The sequence below is a fragment of the Bubalus bubalis genome, chromosome 21 (assembly GCF_019923935.1).
Source record: "Bubalus bubalis isolate 160015118507 breed Murrah chromosome 21, NDDB_SH_1, whole genome shotgun sequence".
Lineage (NCBI taxonomy): Eukaryota > Metazoa > Chordata > Mammalia > Artiodactyla > Bovidae > Bubalus > Bubalus bubalis.
This window is the reverse complement of record NC_059177.1, coordinates 16,282,161-16,303,746: the sequence shown is the minus strand read 5'-3', so window position 1 is coordinate 16,303,746 and position 21,586 is coordinate 16,282,161. Positions and strand designations below refer to the sequence as shown.

Here is a 21,586-nt window from a genome sequence, read left to right as displayed (position 1 = left end):
TTTAGTTCCTCTTCACTTTCTACCATGAGGGTGGTGTCATCTGTATATTTGAGGTTATTGATTTTTCTCCCGGCAATCTTGATTCTAGCTTGTGCTTCTTCCAGCCCAGCGTTTCTCATGATGTACTCTGCATAGAAGTTAAATCAGCAGGATGACAATATACAGCCTTGACATACTCCTTTTCGTATTTGGAACCAGTCTGTTGTTCCATGTCCACTTCTAACTGTTGCTTCCTGACCTGCATATAGGTTTCTCAAGAGGCAGGTCAGGTGGTCTGGTATTCCCATCTCTTTCAGAATTGTCCACAGTTTATTGTGATCCACACAGTCAAAGGCTTTGGCATAGTCAATAAAGCAGAAATAGATGTTTTTCTGGAACTCTCTTGCTTTTTCCGTGATCCAGCGGATGTTGGCAATTTGATCTCTGGAAATCTGGAAGTCATGGTTCACATATTGCTGAAGCCTGGCTTGGAGAATTTTGAGCATTACTTTACTAGCGTGTGAGATGAGTGCAATTGTGCAGTAGTTTGAGCATTCTTTGGCATTGCCTTTCTTTGGGATTGGGATGAAAACTGACCTTTTCCAGTCCTGTGGCCACTGCTGAGTTTTCCAAATTTGCTGGCATATTGAGTGCAGCACTTTCACAGCAGCATCTTTCAGGATTTGAAATAGCTCAACTGGAATTCCATCACCTCCACTAGCTTTGTTTGTAGTGATGCTTTCTAAGGCCCACTTGACTTCACATTCCAGGATGTCTGGCTCTAGGTGAGTGATCACACCATCGTGATTATCTTGGTCGTGAAGCTCTTTTTTGTACAGTTCTCCTGTGTATTCTTGCCACCTCTTCTTAATATCTTCTGCTTCTGTTAGGTCCATACCATTTCTGTCCTTTATCGAGCCCATCTTTGCATGAAATGTTCCCTTGGTATCTCTAATTTTGTTGAAGAGATCTCTAGTCTTTCCCATTCTGTTGTTTTCCTCAATTTCTATGCATTGATCACTGAGGAAGGCTTATCTTATCTTGCTTATCTTATCTCTTATCTCTTCTTGCTATTCTTTGGAACTCTGCATTCAGATGCTTATATCTTTCCTTTTCTCCTTTGCTTTTCACTTCTCTTTTTTTCACAGCTATTTGTAAGGCCTCAGCAGACCGCCATTTTGCATTTCTTTTCCATGGGGATGGTCTTGATCCCTGTCTCCTGTACAATGTCACGAACCTCCGTCCATAGTTCATTAGGCAACTGTCTATCAGATCTAGTCCCTTAAATCTATTTTTCACTTCCATTGTATAATCATAAGGGGTTTGATTTAGGTCATACCTGAATGGTCTAGTGGTTTTCCCTACTTTCTTCAATTTCAGTCTGAATTTGGCAATAAGGAGTTTATGGTCTGAGCCACAGTCAGCTCCCGGTCTTGTTTTTGCTGACTGTATAGAGCTTCTCCATCTTTGGCTGCAAAGAACATAATCAGTCTGATTTCCGTGTTGACCATCTGGTGATGTCCATGTGTAGAGTCTTCTCTTGTGTTGTTGGAAGAGGGTGTTTGCTATGACCAGTGCGTTCTCTTGGCAAAACTCTATTAGCCTTTGCCCTGCCTCATTCCATACTCCAAGGCCAAATTTGCCTGTTACTCCAGGTGTTTCTTGACTTCCTACTTTTGCATTCCAGTCCCCTATAATGAAAAGAATATCTTTTTTGGGTGTTAGTTCTAAAAGGTCTTGTAGGTCTTCATAGTACCGTTCAACTTCAGCTTCTTCAGTGTTACTGGTTGGGGCATAGGCTTGGATTACCGTGATATTGAATGGTTTGCCTTAGAAATGAACAGAGATCATTCTGTCGTTTTTGAGATTGCATGCAAGTACTGCATTTCGGACTGTCTTGTTGGCTATGATGGCTACTCCATTTCTTCTAGGGGATTCCTGCCCGCAGTAGTAGATATAATGGTCATCTGAGTTAAATTCACCCATTCCAGTCCATTTCAGTTCGCTGATTCTTAGAATGTCGACATTCACTCTTGCCATCTCTTGTTTGACCACTTCCAATTTGCCTTGATTCATGGACCTGACATTTCAGGTTCCTCTGCAATATTGCTCTTTACAGCATCAGACCTTGCTTCTATCACCAGTCACATCCACAACTGGGTATTGCTTTTGCTTTGGCTTCATCCCTTCATTCTTTCTGGAGTTATTTCTCCACTGATCTCCAGTAAGCATATTGGGCACCTACTGACCCGGGGAGTTCATTTTTCAGTATCCTGTCATTTTGCCTTGTCATACTGTTCATGGGGTTCTCAAGGCAAGAATACGGAAGTGGTGTGCCTTTCCCTTCTCCAGTGGACCACATTCTGTCAGACCTCTCCACCATGACCTGCCCTTCCTGGGTGGCCCCACATGGCATAGCTTAGTTTCATTGAGTTAGACAAGGCTGTGGTCTGTGTGATCAGATTGGTTAATTTTCTGTGATTATGGTTTCAGTGTGTCTGCCCTCTGATGCCCTCTCGCAACACCTACCATCTTACTTGGGTTTCTCTTACCTTGGACGTGGGGTATCTCTTCAGGGCTGCTCCAGCAAAGCGCAGCCGCTGCTCCTTACCTTGGACGAGGGTTATCCCCTCACGGCCACCCCTCCTGATCGTGAACGGGGAATAGCTCCTCTCGGCCCTCCTGTGCCCACTCCTTGGACGTGGGATTGCTCCTCCCGGCCGCTGCCCCTGACCTAGACATACTTATATGTAAATAGAATTTTAGGTTTTTTCCTCCAGCTATGTCTAGGGTGTTCTTTTTCACTTAGCTTATGTTTTCTATGTTTGTCGGGAAAAACAGCAAATTTAGGTGCAACTTCTCTCTTGCATAGCACTGTAATACTTGCCTCTGGCTGAGGACATATTCTTGCAAAGAAATTGAATCCTCACAGCCTCTGCTGTACTTCCAGCCTTTTGAGGGACTGTCTTTCCTGGTTTGGTGTTTATACCTCTCTTTTCTTCTTAAGTGCATGTGTCAGTGGCCCCCCATGCTCACCCCACTTTCTGTATTTCAGAAGGGGGGTCAAGGTCCTACTCTATTATGAAGTGAAGTGAAGTGAAAGTCGCTCAGTCGTGTCCAACTCTTTCTGACCCCCATGGACTGTCCATGGAATTCTTCAGGCCAGAATACTGGAGTGGGGAGCCTTTCCCTTCTCCAGGGGATCTTCCTAACCCGGGGATCGAACCCAGGTCTCCCATATTGCAGGCAGAATCTTTACCAGCTGAGCCACAAGGGGAGCCCAAGAATACTTGAGTGGGTAGCCTATCCTTTATCTAGGGCATCTTCCTGATCCAGGAACTGAACTGGGGTCTCCCGCATTGCAGGTGGATTCTTTACCAGCTGAGCTATCAGGGAAGCGCATATTTTCTTCTCTTGCTTTAAGTAGACTGTGTGACTAGAGCCTACTGTGTGTTTTGTCTGTTCTCAGCAACTGAAAATTATGCTCTGGTCTCTTCTGTGGTTGGCACTTTTCTGCTTTTTAACCTTAGCTGCACAGCCTGACCACCCAGTCAACAGTGAAACAATTGTATTACTGCTTAAGGGTCTAGTACAGTCTTTTAAATTATTGTATGGTGTTTCAGTCTATAAATTGCTGCACTTTTATTTAGTTGTATTGATGGACAAATAGGTCATTTTCGATATTATGTTATTTCAGAGAGTGCTCTAGTAAAGACCTGTGCAAATGCCTGAATACCTGGACAGCTTTTCCAGGGAGCTTCCTAGAAATGACGTTTCAGGGGCGTTAGTAACATGACGTTTTAGGTCTACTGCAGACTTTCAAACTACCTTTCCTGGTGGCAGTTTATCTTTTCACGTCTTTCCATTGGTTTGTGCTTTTGTTCTTTTTTCTTTTTTTTTTTGAGCAAGGGTGTTAAAATACAGAGACCTAGTCATATGTCACCTATTTCCTTTCATTTTTAAGAAGTCCTTGGTTATCCTAGGATTCTTATTACTTTTTTATATTTGTTTTTGAAGTTAAGTCTTTAGTTAGAATTTTGTTTTTTGTGTGTGAATCCCCTGTGAACACTGAAGGACAGCTGTATCTGTCTATTTAGGAATGGAGTTGCCAGTATTAATAGTAACTGGATGTTTAGCTTAATGATGAGACTATTTTCCAGTGTAGTTGCACATTTATATTCCCACCAGCAGTGTATGAGTGTTCCAGTATCTGTCTTCACGTCCCTACCAGCATATATTGTTTTCTGACTTTTTGATTCTAGCCATCCTAGTGGATGTGAAGTGGTGTTTTATTGTGGTGTTGATTTGTTTTTCTCTGATGACTATTGTTGAATATCCTTTGTGTTTTTCAGCCATCTTTATATTTTCTTTGGAGAAATGTCTATTAAGATGCTTTGTCCAATTTTAATTCTGTTGTCTTGTTATTATTGAATTGTAAGTTATTTATTTTTTCTAGTGACAAGTCCCTTATGAGATATACGATTTGCACGTTTTTTTCCCTCTCTGTGGACTGGCCTTTCACTTTCTTCATGTGCCCTTTGAAGCACAAGAATTTTAAATTTAGATGAAGTCCAATTTATCTATTTTTTCTTTTCTTTTTTTGCATATGATATGCATTTGGTAGAATCTATTGACTAATCTTTTGTCACAAAATATTGCACTTAAGAGTTTATGATAAGAATATTATAGTTTTAGCATCTGATGTTTAGGTCTTTGATCCATTTTGAGTTAACTTTGATTTACCATCTTATCCAACTTTATTCCATTCATGTAGATATATAGTTGTCCAAGTACCATTTATTGAGAAGACTATTCTTACCCCATTTGAGTGGTCTTGGTACACTTGTTAAAACTAAATAGACCATAGATATATGGGTTAGTTTTGGACTCGTAGTTATTTTTCATTGATCTATATGTCTGTCATTATGCCAGTACCACGGTGTCTTGATGCTTTTTTATAAAGTATGTGCTCAGTTGCTAAGTCGTGTCCGACTGTCTGTGACCCCATGGATTGCCACATTCCTCTATTCATGGGATTTTCGAGGCAAGAATACTGGAATAAGTTGCTGTTTCCTCCTCCAGGGAATCTTCCCAACCCAGGGATCAAACTCATGTCTCCTACGTCTCTTGCTTTGGCTGGCAGATTCCTCACCACTGAGCCACTTGGGAAGCCTTTTTTTTATAAAGAAGGTAATGAAATTTGTCATTTGAATCTTCCAACTTACTCTATTTTTAGTGATTCGATTTTTTAAATAGATTATTCTTACTCAAAGTTATTATAAAATATTGCTGTAGCCCCTGTGCTGGGCAATATATGCTTGTAGCTTATTTTATATATAGTAGTTCATATCTCTTAATCCTCTACCTTTATCTTGCCCCTCCACCCCTCCCTCTCCCAGTTGGTAACCACTAGTTTGTTCTGTTTCTGTTTTGTTAATTCATTTGTTTGTTTCATTTTTTAGATTCTATATTTTCATTTTCTAGAGCCCATATTTTTTAGACTCCATATTTAAGTGATAACATGCAGTATTTTTTTTCTGATTTATTTCACTAAGCATAATGCCCTCCAGGTCCAACCATGTTGCAGATGGCAAAATTTCATTCTTTTTTAGGTTGAATAATACTCTACATCTTCTTTATCCAGTCATCTGTTAATGGACTTAGATTGAATAATACTCTACATCTTAGTTGAATAATACTCTACATCTTCTTTATCCAGTCATCTGTTAATGGACTTAGATTGCTTCCATGCCTTGGCTATTTTTATAATGCTGTTATGAGGATTGGGGTGTATTTATCTTTTTAAATTAGTGTTTTTGTTTTCTTTTTTAAATTTTTATTTATTTATGGCTGTGTTGGGTCTTCATTGCTACACACAGGCTTTCTTTAGTTGTGGCGAGTGGGGGCTACTTTCTAGTTGCAGTGCTCGGGTTCCTCCTTCGCAGTGGCTTCTGTTGTTGCAGAACATGGGCTCTGGGCGGTGCTGGCTTCAGTGGTTGTGATACATGGGCTCAGTAGCTGTGGTACATGGGCTTAGTTGTCCCGAGGCATTTGGGATCTTCCCAGACCCGAGATGGAACCCGTGTCCTCTGCATTGGCAGGCCAATTCTTAGCCACTGGACTACCAGGGAAGTTCCCAACTTAATCTTTTTCAAGACTGTGTTGTGTATTGTGTGGGTCTCTTGAGTCTCCATATGTTAGGATTAGCTTTTCAGTTTCTATAAGGAAGCCAGCTGGGATTCTGATAGGGATGTTTTGGAATCTATAGATTAATTTGGACAGTTCAGTTCAGTCGCTCAGTCGTGTCTGCCTCTTTGCGACCCAATGGACTGCAGTACGCCAGGCACCAACTCCCGGAGCTTTACTCAGACTCAAGTCCATTGAGTCGGTGATGCTGTCGTCTTAATGGTGCTTTGTGTTCGGAGCCATGGACACAGAATGTCTTTCCATGTATTTAAACCTTTAATTTCTTCTAGCAGTGTTCCGTTGTTTTCAGAGTATAAGTTTTGTTCTTTTGTCAAATTTATTTCTAAGTATTTTATTCTTTTTCATGTAATTGTAAATGGAATTGTTTTCTTAATTTTGTTTTCAGTTTGTTCATTTCTATTATGTAGAAACAGCCATTGTTTTTTTAATGAAAAAATGTTTTTCTTCGTTTTATTGGAATATAATTGACATACAGCACTCTGTAAGTTTAAGGTGGACAACATAATGATTTGATAGAGGTACATCATGAAATGATTGTCACAATAAGTTTAGTACACATTCATCATCTCATTTAGATAGAAAATTGAAGAAATAGAAAAGTTTTTTTTCTTGTGATGAAAATTCTTAGGATTTTTATCTTCCTAGCAGTTTTTATATATAATGTACAACAGGGTTATTTATATTTTGTACATTATATTCCTAGTACTTGTTTATCTCATAAGTGAAAGTTTGTACCTTTGATTGCCTTCATCCAGTGGTCCCCGCCCCTGCCTTTGGTAACCACAAATATCCCTTTTCCTGGTGTGCTTGATCTCGACAGGCTCCACTATGCAAATGTTCATAGGCCCTTTTCTCATAAATCCAAAGATGATCTAACAGCATCTGCTTGCACCTTCCTTCTCACATCTTTCCTGAATGGTAACAGTGATTATTTCAGTCTCTCACCAGTGACTTCTGATGTCCCAGCAAATGGCGTTGTCCCCAGCGGTGCTGCAGAGATACTCCCAAGGGCCCAGCAGTGATAGCCACAACTAATGCAGACTTGGTAGCACTCTGCTGGGAAGACCTTGAACAGGGGTGATGCCTCCAGGCAGGTGGTACGCTGTCCATCCAGCTCAGGCCAAAGCTTCCAGGGAGCGAGGACGCCTTCAGATGGTAAAGAAGGAAGAAGAGGATGAAAGCTACACTTCAGTGCCGGCTGCCAGACCACAGACACTCAACCGTCCTGGCCAGGAGCTGTTCCGCCAGCTCTTCAGGCAGCTTCGCTACCACGAGTCTTCTGGGCCTCTGGAGACCCTGAGCCGGCTCCGGGAGCTATGCCGCTGGTGGCTGAGGCCAGATGTTCTCTCAAAGGCCCAGATCCTCGAGCTGCTGGTGCTGGAGCAGTTCCTGAGCATCCTGCCAGAGGAGCTCCGGACCTGGGTGCAGCTGCATCACCCTGAGAGTGGTGGGGAGGCTGTGGCCTTGCTGGAAGAGCTTCAGAGGGACTTTGATGAGACCCCATGGAGGGTGAGTGTGAGACAGTGTGCGGTGCCCAGTCAACTTTGCCAGTGAGTCCACTTGGGGGGGGAGGGGCTGGACCTCTGAACCCTCACCATGGAGGAGTTCACAGGAAGCCTTCCCTTCTCATTCCATGGCACCTGAACAGAAAAGAACTGGACCCTAAGCCAAGGACCGTTTAGCAGGCAGCTCCTTCCTCCTTCGCAGGGGAATATAAGCTCCAGGAAGAAGAGGGTCTGCAAGTATCCAAAAATAACAGTAATGAGGTTTTGGACACATTGACTTACACAAAGTGTATCTCCATATACCTAACTTGACTTGCTACCCATGTGTAAAGTGGAGGTTATCTCTTGCTCAGAAGTAGGAAAGTTAGTGTCAGGATCCTTGGTTTCTAAATACATATTGATCAGACCTAGAAGAGCAGTCTACATGTTTCATCTTATCTCTTTTTCAGTAAACTTTTGAAGATTTGTTCTGTGCGGGGGAGATGGGATAGATGAATGGTGAGAGGCAGCTTGGGGCTAGGAACATCCTTGAGTGCCTGCCATGGGCCCGTCCCGCGCTTGGTGCTGGAGGATGGAGCTGACAGTCCCGGGGCTGGCAGCGGAGCAGCGGATCAGTTCAAGTGCACCCCGTGAGCTCCTCTGCCCCACACAAGCCCGCCTCTCGGTGCTTCTCCTACGTTTGAGGTTTTTGTGTTTAAAGAGTATTTTATCATTTTTGTAGGCTTTTAAAAATTTTTATATAATGTGTGTAATTCTTCATATATGATTCATTCATGCATAAATGAAAGTTATGTTTAAAATTTATGAAACAAAAGTTTAAGACACTTTTCCCCTAAAAGTAAAATAAAAATTAGATCAATAAATCCTCTGAATGTGGTCTCTGAACATGGTCTACCAGCAGTATATGGTAACAGATGTTAAAAGAGAAAACCTCTTTGCTCAGTATTGGGTACTATTTTTTAAAATCTAAAAGAACATTTATAATTTTTACCAAAAACAATGAGATGTTCAAAATGACCTAAAGATAACTTTTAAAGCAAATAAAGTACACAGTAGGTACAAAATTGTGGCTCGAGTATATTCAAATCAGGTAGGACAAAGTGTGTGGTTTAAAAATGGATGAAAACATAGTCACATGAGCAGAAAGGGGTTATCTGGTTGAAAGTTAGTTAGGAATTTGAAAACAGAAAACAGGCTGGTAAAAAGCCTACCAAATTCTAAAAAATGAGCAGAAATACTCAAGATGCATATAAAATTACAGAATCCCCTATAGTTTATCAGACTTACCAAACTGTGAGAAACTGGTGCCTGAGAGTTTGTCCTTAAGGTCATTTGTGCTGTTGTTGCTTTATTTTCCCTTTGGTGGGATTTGGGAGGAATAGGAGATAAACTGCTATGATGGCTGTATCCTCTTCAGGCTGTAGCTGTGTCTTAGATATTTAATGGCCTCAGGCTAAGATCCATCCAAATCAGTACAGAGAATGTTTTGGCCACAGGACCAGAAAAACCTGAAGTTCATTGACTGCAGCTTCCTATGCTCACTTCTGTGTCAGGAGTAGCCTTACTTCCCGAGACCAGGACTTTTGAAGTCCCAGCACAAAGGCCGTGTCTCCAGGTCTCGGCTTGCATGGGCGCTGCCCTGTTTTTTGCTCCTGAGACCTTTTCTTGCGTGCGTCTACAGCTGGCACTCACAGTTAGCATTGCTGCTCCAGTGGTATTATTCTTTCACTCAGGTTTACAGTTGGGGAGTCTTGCTGCCTTTTTGAGGTCACTTGGCATAGTGTTACCTAGAGCAGTGTCTGACACTTGGTAGATATTATCCGGCTGCATCTCTGCTGGGAACCATTATCAGTTTACCTCTCAGGGAGAAATCTCTTCTCTCATTTCTAAGTTCCAGGCCAGGGGTGGGGGCTGAGGGCTAGGGGGCAGGTATCGCTGTAGCACCCAAGGCTGGAACAGCAGTACTGTCGCTGACCAACCAGGTGCTTTCCTGTGTCGAGTGAGAATCCGGCTCTACCTATCTCTGCATGGCACTTATTAGAGCCCAGGGAGGTGGAGGGGTGAGGGGGATCCTCCCTGGGCTTTCTGGTCCTCCTTTCTGTTCTGCCTGTAGGTAATAAAGGGCCCGGCTCACCGTTTCCTGGGCCTCTGCCTTTTAGAGATCAGCCGGGTGGCCTGTTCTCTGCGTGTGCTTTCTGATTCCTACAGGGATCCTCTCACAACATTTTCTTCTTGCCAGGACCCAGCCCCTGCCCAGAGCCCAGATGTGCATTGGATGGGCACAGGAGCCCTGCGAGCCGCACAGATATGGCCCCCTGCTTCACCTCTCAGGAGCGGCTCGGCTCTGGGGGACCACCTGCAGCCTCCCTATGAAATAGGAGTGCGTGACTTCCTGGCTGGGCAACCCGGTACTTGCTGCCCGGCTCTAAGATCCCAGCCTGTGCCACACTTCCCGAACCTCCTATGATATCGTCTTTCCACCCTCTGTCCTCTCACTACAATCCCTTCTGTCCTGGCCTTGAGCTCTGTGTCCTTTTTATCCTTCTGTGACCCACGTGTACCTGACTTTTCCTCCCATTGCACCCCCTGCTCCCTGACCCCAGCAGACATGGGGGAAATTTGAAATGGGCGTTTAAAACAGCCCATACCTGCTTGCGGGGCCCAGGAGTCCTCTATGTGGGGGGAAGAGTGGGCTTCTCAGTGGGATGCTGGAACCGGGCTGCCCTTTCTCACAGCTCTTTCTTCTTCAGATCCTCCTGCTGCACAGGTGCCTGCCCTTTGCTCGAAGGAGGGATGTACAGACAACCAGGTGACAGCCCAGCCTCAGGTGAGCCACAAGACCTTTGAGCCTTCCTGCTGTCCCACCGTTGCTGCCTAATGGGGTAGCTGCAGCTCTTCCTTGTCCTGGGTCTTTCTGTCCAGTGACCCCACGTCCCAGAGACCAGATTCTCCCCCTGGAGCCCAGAGCTCTTGGGCTGGGTGATTACCTTCCCTTTCACCTTGACCAGATCCATCCTGTACTCAGAGTCAGCCCCACTTCCCCACTCTAAAAGCTGGGAGCTGTGGAGTGGTTCTCAGGCATTGGACTGTGTTTTTTCCAGGGGACTATGACTTTCAAGGATGTGGAGGTGACCTTCTCCCAGGATGAGTGGGGATTGCTGGACGCTTCTCAGAGGAACCTGTACAGGGACGTGATGCTAGAGAATTACGGAAACATGGCTTCTGTGGGTAAGGTGTCACTGGCGCCACCTTCCGCCTGCCTCTAGTTCTGCCTCCATAGCTCTCATTGTGGTGCCAGGAAGGGGTCCTGACCTGAGTCTGGGTCCTGTCTGTCTCACTACTAACCAAATCACTTAATCCATTACTTCAGTCTTCTTTCTTAAAGATGGGGATATATTGCCTGTCCTGCTGAGATACTGTAAAAAATTAAAAGTCATATGTGTCAAGTTCCTAGTTTATTCAGGCCTCAAAAAAAAGTTAGCTGATTTAACTGATTGAGTTGTCACTTGTTGTCACTTGGTTCTGGAGAATTCTAGCAGTCCTTTTGTCTGTGCCTATCTCATCTCAAGCTGGTTTTGGAAAAGGCAGAGGAACCAGAGATCAAATTGCCAACATCTGCTGGATCATTGAAAAAGAGAGTTCCAGAAAAGCATCTATTTCTGCTTTATTGACTATGCCAAAGCCTTTGACTGTGTGGATCACAATAAACTGTGGAAAATTCTGAAAGAGATGGGAATACCAGACCACCTGACCTGCCTCTTGAGAAACCTATATGCAGGTCAGGAAGCAACAGTTAGAACTGGACATGGAACAACAGACTGGTTCCAAATAGGAAAAGGAGTATGTCAAGGCTGTATGTTGTCACTGTGCTTATTTAACTTCTATGCAGAGTACATCATGAGAAACGCTGGGCTGGAAGAAGCACAAGCTGAAATCAAGATTGCCAGGAGAAATATCAATAACCTCAGATATGCAGATGACACCACCCTTATGGCAGAAAGTGAAGAACTAAAGAGCCTCTTGATGAACGTGAAAGAGGAGAGTGAAAAAATTGGCTTAAAGCTCAACATTCAGAAAACTAACATTATTGCATCTGGTCCCATCACTTCATGGCAAATAGATGGGGAAACAGTGCAATCAGTGGCTGAGTTTTATTTTTTGGGGCTCCAAAATCACTGTAGATGGTGATTGCAGCCATGAACTTAAAAGACGCTTACTCCTTGGAAGGAAAGTTATGACCAACCTAGACAACATATTAAAAAGCAGAGACATTTCTTTGTTGACAAAGGTCCGTCTAGTCAAGGCTATTGTTTTTCCAGAAGTCATGTGTGGATGTGAGAGTTGGACTATAAAGAAAGCCGAGTGCCGAAGAATTGATGCCTTTGAACTGTGGTGTTGGAGAAGACTCTTGAGAGTCCCTTGGACTGCAAGGAGTTCCAACCAGTCCATCCTAAAGGAGATCAGTCCTGAATATTCATTGGAAGGAATCATGTTGAAGCTGAAACTCCAGTACTTTGGCCACCTGACACGAAGAGCTGACTCATTTGAAAAGACCCTGATGCTGGGAAAGATTGAGGGCAGGAGGAGAAGGGGATGACAGAGGATGAGATGGTTGGATGGCATCACCAACTCAGTGGACATGAGTTTGGATAAACTCCTGGAGTTGGTGATGGACAGGGAGGCCTGACGTGCTGCAGTTCATGGGTTTGCAAAGGGTCAGACATGACTGAGTGACTGAACTGAACTGAACTATCTTGTCTCTGCTCAGAACTGTCAGAAAGAAATCCCTGTCTGGGCATCCTGCCTTGACTTCCTTGAATCCCTCCTGGGCTTCCCCTCCTCCCCTCAGGAGCTCAGTCCTGAGAGGGTTCTGGAGAGTAGTTCTGCCTGGTTCATCTACTGTCCAGTCACATCCCCTTCTTTTCTCTTCTGCAGTGGGGCCATTCACCAAACCTGCTCTCATCTCCTGGCTGGAGGCAAGGGAGCCATGGGGCCTGAATGTCCAGGGAGTTCAGTTTAAGGGGAATCCAGGTGCTGCCCCTGCAGGTGAGTTCCAGAGAAATGACCAGGTCTTGCTCCTTTCACATCTGCTCTTCTGCTTCTTAAGGTCTTTTACACTACGAAAATCATGGGAGACTCTCTCTGTTGTTTGCTAGAAGGAAGAGCCTTAGCAGTGTTGCTAATAAATGTTGGGTGCTTGGGCTTCTCCCCTCCAGAGTGGCCTCTTAGATGTTGGTTTTCAGCCTTGCCCCTCACCCAGAAGCCCTCTCAGGAGCAGCTCTTGCCCATGGGACAGCATCACTGTCGTCTTGTCCATTCACTGATGCTCCTCCTCAGCCCTGTACTGCGCTGCCCTTCCTGCTCCTGGCACGCCTCATCCCACTTTTGCTGCTGTTCTTTGTTTGATCCTTCCCCTGTGGTCAGCTTGCAGCCCTTGCAGCCAGCTCTCCTCAAGCCCTTCCTGTCAACTCTTGAAGACCTTCCTGTCATGTGTGTGTGTCATGCTTTCTCTCCCCTCTCTTGCTGTTTAACACTCCCTTCTGAACCCTTTGGGTTTTCCCCTGGATTTGATCCCTGCATGTGGCCAGCTGGTGTACCCATCTTGCTTCTGCTTTCCCCTTTCTGTCATCTGGAATACCCCTCCATGTTTTACCTTATCCCTGACTGTTTTTGTAAAGCTACTGGCAGTCAGGCAAAAGCCTCACCACCTAAGTTCATGACATTTTTTGGTCCCTTGGTGCTTTCTGTATTTCCAAGTATGGGAAAAGAGAACGTTCTTTAGTCCCCCCCACCTTTTTTTTTAAACCACACCTAGTGGCTTATGGGATCTCAGTCCCCTTACCAGGGATTGAACATGGGCCATGGCAGTGAAAGCCTGGAATTCTAACCACTAGGCAACCAGGGCACTCCCAAGAGTAGTACATTCTCTTATGTTTTATTTGTGTCAGGAGATGAGCTCCATGTGAAAACAGACAAGTTCATCTTAAAACCTGAACCTTTGGAAGAAGCAGTAACCTTAGCCATGCCATCAGGATGTCATGGTGCAGCGACTGTTTCTGAGGGACCAGGGCTCAGAGAATCCGTTGCACAGAAGAGCAGGTTAAAGGAACGATGTGGAAACCCCCCACAAGTGAGAGTTAAGAAAGAAGACACCAATTCCAGCCATGGGGCAGAGAAAGACTGCGAAGATTCAGGAAGAAGTAATAGTCTTCATCTAAGACATATTACATATTTGAGAGGACCCAGAAGAAAGCAGTCCCTTAAACACGGCTATGGCAAACACTTCAGGGGAAGTTCCTACCACTATGACTATAAGGAGTATGGGAAAGGGCTCAGACGCATGATGGGTGGGTTCAGCCTACATCAGAGAATTCATGCTGGACTGAAAGGCAAGGCCAAGGATGCGCATGGGAAGGACTTCAGCCTTAGTTCCCATCACCAACACGGGCAGAATCTTCACGTGGTGGGGACGCTGTATAAGTGCAGCGACTGCGGGAGGACCTTCAGTCGTAGCTCCCACCTTGTATGTCATCAGAGACTCCACACTCAAGAGAAGCCTTTTAAATGCAGGGCATGTGGGAAAGCCTTCAGGTGGAGCTCGAACCGGGTGCGACATGAGAAAATTCACACCAGACTGAAACCATATAAGTGCAGTTTATGTGACAAAGCCTTCCGTCGCATGTCTGTCTACCGCCTGCACCAGGAAACCCATGCTAAGCAGAAATATCTTGAATCTGCTCAGGATGAAGAAGCTCTGACCTGTGATTCAGATTTTGATCATCATTTGAGAGACCAAAGTGGGGAGAGACTCTTTGACTGCAGCCAGTGTAGGAAATCCTTCCACTGTAAATCATACATTCTTGAACATCAAAGGATTCACACCCAGGAGAAACCCTATAAATGTCCCAAATGCAGGAAAACATTTAGGTGGAGGTCCAACTTCACTCGTCACATGAGACTGCACCAGGAAGAGAAGTTCTATGACCTGGACAAATGCAGAGAAGAGTTGAGGCAGACCTCCAACTCCAGCCAGCCCCAGAGCGCCCCCACCATGGAAAAAGCTCTCGTGTGTCAGCAGTGTGGGAAAACTTTCATTCGAAAGAAGACTCTCATCAATCATCAGAGAATTCACACAGGCGAGAAACCATACCGATGCCACGAATGTGCAGAAGAGTTTCCTCACAGGTCGGCCTACATTGTTCATAAGAGGCAGCATGCCACCAAAAGAAAACCTGAGGACACACCCTCGTTTAGTCATGATAGAGCGTTCCAAGTTCCTCAGACCAGTCCCACCACAGAGGAGCCCTACAAATGCAGCCAGTGTGGCAAAGTCTTCCGCAATCATTCGTTCCTCCTCATCCATCAGAGAGTTCACACCAGAGAGAAGCCTTATAAGTGCAAAGAGTGTGGGAAATCTTTCAGATGGAGTTCTAACCTCTCCCGACATCAGAGGACTCACTCTTTGGGAAAACTGGATGAGTACTCCGAAAGCGAAGATGCTCTAAATCTTCAGTCACAAGTCCTCACTGGTGCAAAACCTTTTCAGTGCCAAGAATGTGGGAAAAACTTTACACGTAAAAGAAGTCTTTTAGATCATGAGGGAATACACAGTGGAGAGAAGCGCTATAAATGTAACCTGTGTGGGAAATCTTATGACAGAAATTATCGCCTTGTTAATCATCAGAGAATCCACACTAAAGAGAGACCGTTTAAATGTCAGTGCTGTGGGAAAGATTTCATTGGAAAACATACCCTCTCCATTCATCAGAGAAAACACATCAGAGCAGCCCAGTCTGAAAATGGTGTGGCTGGGCTGTCTTCCTGCCAGGAGACAGGGGTAAAGTTACATGAATTAAAATCAGGCCAGGAGAATCCTCTTGAAGATGATGAGAAAACTTGTGATCAGACATCTGAACTCCCTGGACTCCAGGACATACCCACTCGGGGAAAGTGCCACAAATGTAGCACATGTGGGAAAACTTTTAGCAAGAGCTCACAACTCATCAGCCACAAGAGATTCCATACTCGGGAGAGGCCCTTCAAATGCAGAGTGTGTGGGAAGACCTTTAGGTGGTCTTCAAACTTGGCTCGGCATATGAAAAACCATATTAGAGATTAACTTGTGGTCTAACAGTTGGGGAGAGGGGGTCCTGGTTATCCTACTGGAGAACCCCTGATGGTAGGGGATGTGGGGCAGACCTTCACAGAGTGCCCAGTCCTTATTTGGAAGCTTGTGGCAGAGAATCCTGAGGATTCAAAAATGTAGGGCACCTCCATCCTACTGCTGGAAAATGAGATGCTGGGGAAGAGCCTCAGTGCATTCCAGAAGGAGGTTTGGGCCCCTCGGAGTGGGCTTCACACTATGGCCTGGAGTTTCCCCCCAGCCAAATTTTCTTCTGTAACTCTGAAGGGAGAGACCATTGTACTTCATGGTGGTTCAACAGAATGTCCATGGCATGGTAGGCTGTGGCTGCTGGGAAGGGTCCAGTTGGAGCCTTAGTTTGCCTTTAAGTGTGACTTATAATGGTGTCTGGTCCATTTGACCTAAAAAGCACCAGCAGCAGCAAGAACTAGTGTCTCCAGATACCTCCAGGGGAGTTCCGGCTGTGCCTTCAATCTTCACAGCTGACTTTGGGTCTTTGCTGTGGGCATAACAGTTTGTCTCAGCTACAAGCGGAGGAGAACAGGGTCCTGGGCTTGATCATCTGTTGAATGAAGCTCTCCCATCGCCAGCTCCATCCCCCAGGTCTGAATGGACAGCAGCGGTCCATCTGCTAAATAAATGCATCAGGCATCTTCCATATGCCAGGCCCTGTCGAGTGTGCCATAGACCCAGCAGGGGACTGGAGCAAAAAAGTCTGCCATCTTGGATCTTTACAGACAATAAGCAAATGAGATATATGTAGTATTTTGGGTGATGATATGTGTTGTGGACAGAATGAATCAGCAGAGTGAGAGGGAATGCTGGGTTGGAAGGTGGATTGGGATTTTAAATAGGCTGGTCAGGGAGGGTGTCAACTGAGGAGGTCAGATTTGAACAAGGACCCAAAGGAGATCATGGAGGCAGCCACGTAGGTCCCTTGTTCCTACTCAGGAGCCTTCACAGGAGGTAGTCTCCTTAGGGAATGGCCCGTAGGCCCCTGAACCAGAGTGAAGTGAGCCATCTGGAAGCGAGAAGCCCAGAAAGGTAGATGGCCAAGCCAGGTGAGCATCATGGGTCCTTGCTGGGCCTTGGCTTCCTCAGAGGGGAACTTTTGGACAGTTTTTGAGTTGAGGATTGTGGTCTGAATCTGAACCATTACAGAATGTAGTTCAGATTCAGAGTCTCACGTGTTGAGGGCCCAAGGTCATGGGAAGGGCCTCAGAGTCATCAGGTGTGTGTTCCTGGCTTGCTGTACCTTTTCTTGGCAGGATGATCTTGGGTGAGTCACTGAACATTGGCATCTAAAATTAGAGTGGCTGACTCTGCTACCCAGCTCTTGGGATTGGTGAAAAGGAGGCTTGACTTACTAAGATTCTGGGTTAGGAGTCTGATCTCTAGACCAGAGCCTCACTGAGCTGCAGATCCCATGTCAGTTGACACTACAAACACAGAAATACCCCTTTTCTGTCCATCTTTTCATCCCCCTGCTCCTTGTGCCACCTGGTACTTCATAGAGTTCCTGCCCCAGTAGGGGTGTTTCTACTGCCATTTTTATAAAATGATAAATATTTATTTTTAAACATTCAAGTCAGATTTTTTAAAATGTAAAGAGTGAAGTAAAAGTCAACAGAAATCCCTCTGTACTGAGGTATAAACCTTTAATATTTTGGGATTGTACTGATGCAGTCTGTTTGGTAACCTGAGTTTTAAAATAATCATGTAAGTAGTATATGATTATGATAGAAATATTAGTATGTACAGATTCACTAAAAGGAAAAGTCTGACTACTTGGAGCTAACTACTAAACATTTTGGCATAATCAGTGTTGAATTTAACTTCATAACTCTCCCTGAACGCCCCTGGGCTGACCTGACTCGCGCTGTTCCTTTCACGTGGAGTGCCACACTCCTGTCTGATCTGGCCGAGGTCTCTACTCTTTCAGTCCCAGCCTTCCCTGACCCTTGTCCCTCTGGGCATTCTCCTCTGGTCCCATCTCGCCTCGTGCCTGTATATTGCTCTGTTGGGTGTTGTCTGGGTTTCCAAAAGTTATTCCCGTTATTGCAGCCAGACTGAGTACTCCAGAAGCCAGGTTTGGGTGTTTTTTTTCTGGGCAGAGTAGATTTTGCACAAAGTTGCCTCTTTTAAGGAATGTAGAACTGAATTCATTATTTTAGCTAAGGCACGATTGGAACTTTTCAAAGGTGTTTGCGAGTGAAATGTTGACTGGAGACTGCCCACAAGCGCGCCTGCTATTTGGGAGCCCAGCCACTGGTGTCTCCGAGCCAGAGGGGACCCAGTTGACTGCCATGGCCATCCGTGCTCACCTCACACCTGGCTTGGCCTGGAGAACATACCCCTTCTTCGAAACCTGCCCCGCATTCTCCCACTTCCTGGGAGGAACTGAAATTAGGGCTCGTGGGAGCCAGATGGGCTGGGACTCCACAGAGGGGTGGATATCAGGAGATGTTTCAGGCAAGTGTTCAGTGTGGTTGGTCTCACCCTTGCTGACAGAACCTGGCAGTCCAGACAGAGGTGAGTGTAGAGAAGAACGTACAGGAAATGTAAATTGATGTGGACCATCTTATACTCATGAAGTTGGCTAATTTTTGGAAGCCCTTGTGTGGGTAAGTGTATGGTACATGGGAACCCACTGCCGTGGGAATGGAAATTATGGCAACTGCTGTGCCAAGCAATATGTGAAATCTGGTAAAATTGCGTGGATTCTGCCAGCCAGGATTCTACTCCTGGATAAACCCTAAAGCAACTCCATTTGAAGAAGGAAATGTGTCTATGACTGGTCATTGCAGTACTGTGTAGATAGCAAGATTAGGAGAAGCCTAAATTTCCATCAGCAGAAGAACAGGTGGTTTTTGGTAAGTGAATATGAAAGAACTAGAGTTACATCTCTCAACATGGATGAATCAAAAATGATGCAGAGAAAGCTGCAGAAGCTACACACCATTTATGTAAAGTTAAACATACTGTGTATCTGTGGGCACATTATTTAAACTTACTCGTGTTTCACTTTTTCTGTAAAATGAGATAGTAGTGCCAGCCTCACAGGGTGATGGGGGAGGGGGACAGTTAATGAATTAATGCATGTAAACTGCTTAGAGTAGTGGCGGGCATGTACGCATTGTTGGCATAAGGTAACCAGTGTTACTGTTTTACACAATAATATATTTCCTGTGATTCAAGTTATATGAGATGAAGAGTGTAAACTCCTGTGTTAGAATGATGTGTGAAAGCCATGCTCTGCCTTCCCAGAGCAGGAGTTGCTGATGGAATCAGGGAGGGTACATGGAGGTTTCAGTTGTGTTTTATTTCTTTTAAAATGTTGATGTAGTTGGGTCAGCATGTTGATTTAATGGGATATGTGATGGGTTCTTTTCTAACTGTGTGTTTAAGATATCTCAAAATAAAAGTATTTTTAAGCATGGGCTCTGCCATTTCATGATTTTTTAGAAATCTGGCTCTGCCATTTATGTGGTGTTTCCTAGAGCAGGCCATTCCTTCTCTCAAGGCTTCAGGTTCCTGGCCTACAGAAATGCAGGGCAGCACAAATTGCTCCTAGTCAAGGAGTGCATCAGCAGGTCTGGAGCATCCACAGTGGTAAACCAGGCAGCAGCTAAAAAGAGTGGGGATCTTCTCCATGTATTGACATGTAATCTTCAAGACCTGCAGTTTAAAAGGATGTTATAAGCTATGTCTCCTTTAATTCCTCCTTGCCTAAAAATAACAAGTGATATCAGAAGCTGTAGCCTGGGATCCTGTGGATGGAAGATGGTTCATCATCCGTTGCTCTGTTTTAGGGTAGTGAGTAGGTTTACACACCAAACACCCTTCTTTTTAAGTTAGTGCTAAGCCAGCTAAGAAGAGCAAAGAGGCTGAACCTTTTCTCAGCCAGGTTCTAGTCAGGAGCCAGAAACCATGTCAGTTATTTTAACAAAAAATTTGCAGAGAATTTTTCGCTAGATCTATCTAAGTAAAAAGGCAAAAAGAGAAAGCTAAGGTATCATGGAGGTAGTGACTGTGAGGAGGAGCTACCACCCACGACTGGAGGAGCTGAGAGAGAATCTGGCCTCATTGTGGATGTTTGGCCACCGACGGATTTCAAGCTCTGCCCACATTTTGCCTTGCATCTGGACAAGCTGAAAAGAAATTCCAAGCACAGCGTCTCAGCTTTCAAGATGACCAGGTTTATGCCAACCCTGACCTTTTCAGTTGTACTGGAATCCTCACGCCTAACCACAATAAAAACCAGAGCCACTCACCCCTCCTTTATCAAGGCAAACCAACTGGCTTTGGTACCTATCCTGCTGTCCCCACAGACCCTCATTATGTGAATAATAAACTTTCATAACCTTTTGATATGTTGTGATGTCATTAGTTTCAACATCTGAACCAGTTTGAGATGGTGGTATTGTATTGATTCCACCTCTACAGGGCAAGCTACAAAGCAGGAACCAAGAGGAGTGGTTTGAATTGTTAAAAGATTAGGTAGACATTGCATGTGAACCCTTGTGGGACTGAATTCAGACCTGTGAGAAGGAGAGCACAGCTGGGCCGGACTCTACTGCTACTACCAGAAGGAATTGCCGCAGAAGGAAGATGCATTGGGAACAGAAAGCATTGCCCACAAAAAGCAAGAAGGAACAAGTCTCCTCTTCCTCCTATGTTAGGATTCATCAGAGGATAAGAATCAATAGGATATGTGTGTGTGTGTATATAAATAGAATAAAATTGGCTCATGTGGTCCAAAATTCACTGAGTGGGCCAGCAGGTTGGAGATCCAGGAGAGCCCATATTCCAGTTCCGCCCAAAGGCTGTTTGCAGTAGAACCTGAAAGAGCTGATGTTGCGGGTGAAGTCGGTAGAGAGTCTGCTAGAGTATTCTTGGTTGCCTGGGAAGGCCAGTCTTTGTTTTATTCCAGCATTCAACTGATAAGAACAGGCCTCTCCACATTATGGACAGTAATCTGCTTTACTTACACAGCCCACCAATTTAAGTGTTAATCGCATCCAAAAAAACACCCTTACAAAATAATATCTGACCAAATGTTTGTGGCCCAGACAAGCTGGCACACAAAATGAATCATCATATCCTCCAGTATTGAAGCTTCTCACTCATACTCATTGATTGCAGAACCTAATGAAACCAGCAGGCAAGGCAGAGACGTGGATTGCAGAATTCCAATCCCGTCATCACAGAGCATCTCTAGAAGGGCAGGTTTGAAGCAGAAAGATAATAAGCTAATAAATGATGCAACTTTGCTGAAGTATTTTTAAAATTCCTAGGATATTTGACTTAAAATTTTGAGGCTGATAATACTTGTTGAAGAGATTTTGTGTTAAATTGTAGACAGTTCGTCACTTAAAGGTGTGAATTATGTCATCAGTTGGTTTTACCCATCGACGTAATAGCTGTTGACTGACCTTATCTTGCTGTAATGAACTTAATGAAAGTCTCAGGAAGAATTTCTCAAAATTAAGAACACAGTTAAGAGTATTCCTCTTCATGAACATTTATTTTACAAGATTCAATCAATTAATAAATTTAATAAGGGAAATCTGTGACTTTAACCGGAGAAGGCATTGGCACCCGACTCCAGTACTCTTGCCTGGAAAATCCCATGGACGGAGGAGCCTGGTGGGTTGCAGTCCATGGGGTCGCTAGGAGTCAGACACGACTGAGCGACTTCCCTTTCACTTCACTTTCATGCATTGGAGAAGGAAATGGCAACCCACTCCAG

At 44.7% G+C, this 21,586-nt stretch overlaps 1 protein-coding gene across 5 annotated transcripts in view; it reads left to right on the top strand.

Moving 5' to 3' along the window:
- Positions 1-19,276, top strand: part of ZNF445 (zinc finger protein 445) — a 59,672-nt gene extending 40,396 nt beyond the window's left edge. For 3 of the 5 annotated variants that reach the window (XM_044933937.2, XM_025272791.3, XM_006070683.4), the window contains 6 exons: positions 7,124-7,695; positions 9,931-10,099; positions 10,442-10,518; positions 10,793-10,919; positions 12,627-12,737; positions 13,640-19,276. In XM_044933937.2, coding sequence (XP_044789872.2) covers positions 7,267-7,695; positions 9,931-10,099; positions 10,442-10,518; positions 10,793-10,919; positions 12,627-12,737; positions 13,640-15,810 — 3,084 coding nt within the window. In that variant the 5' untranslated portion in view covers positions 7,124-7,266 and the 3' untranslated portion in view covers positions 15,811-19,276. Of the gene's footprint in view, positions 1-5,106; positions 5,170-7,123; positions 7,696-9,930; positions 10,100-10,441; positions 10,519-10,792; positions 10,920-12,626; positions 12,738-13,639 lie in introns of those variants that run through there. The other 2 variants (XM_006070684.4, XM_025272792.3) reach the window with 2 other exon arrangements.
- The last annotated feature ends 2,310 nt before the right edge of the window (positions 19,277-21,586 follow it).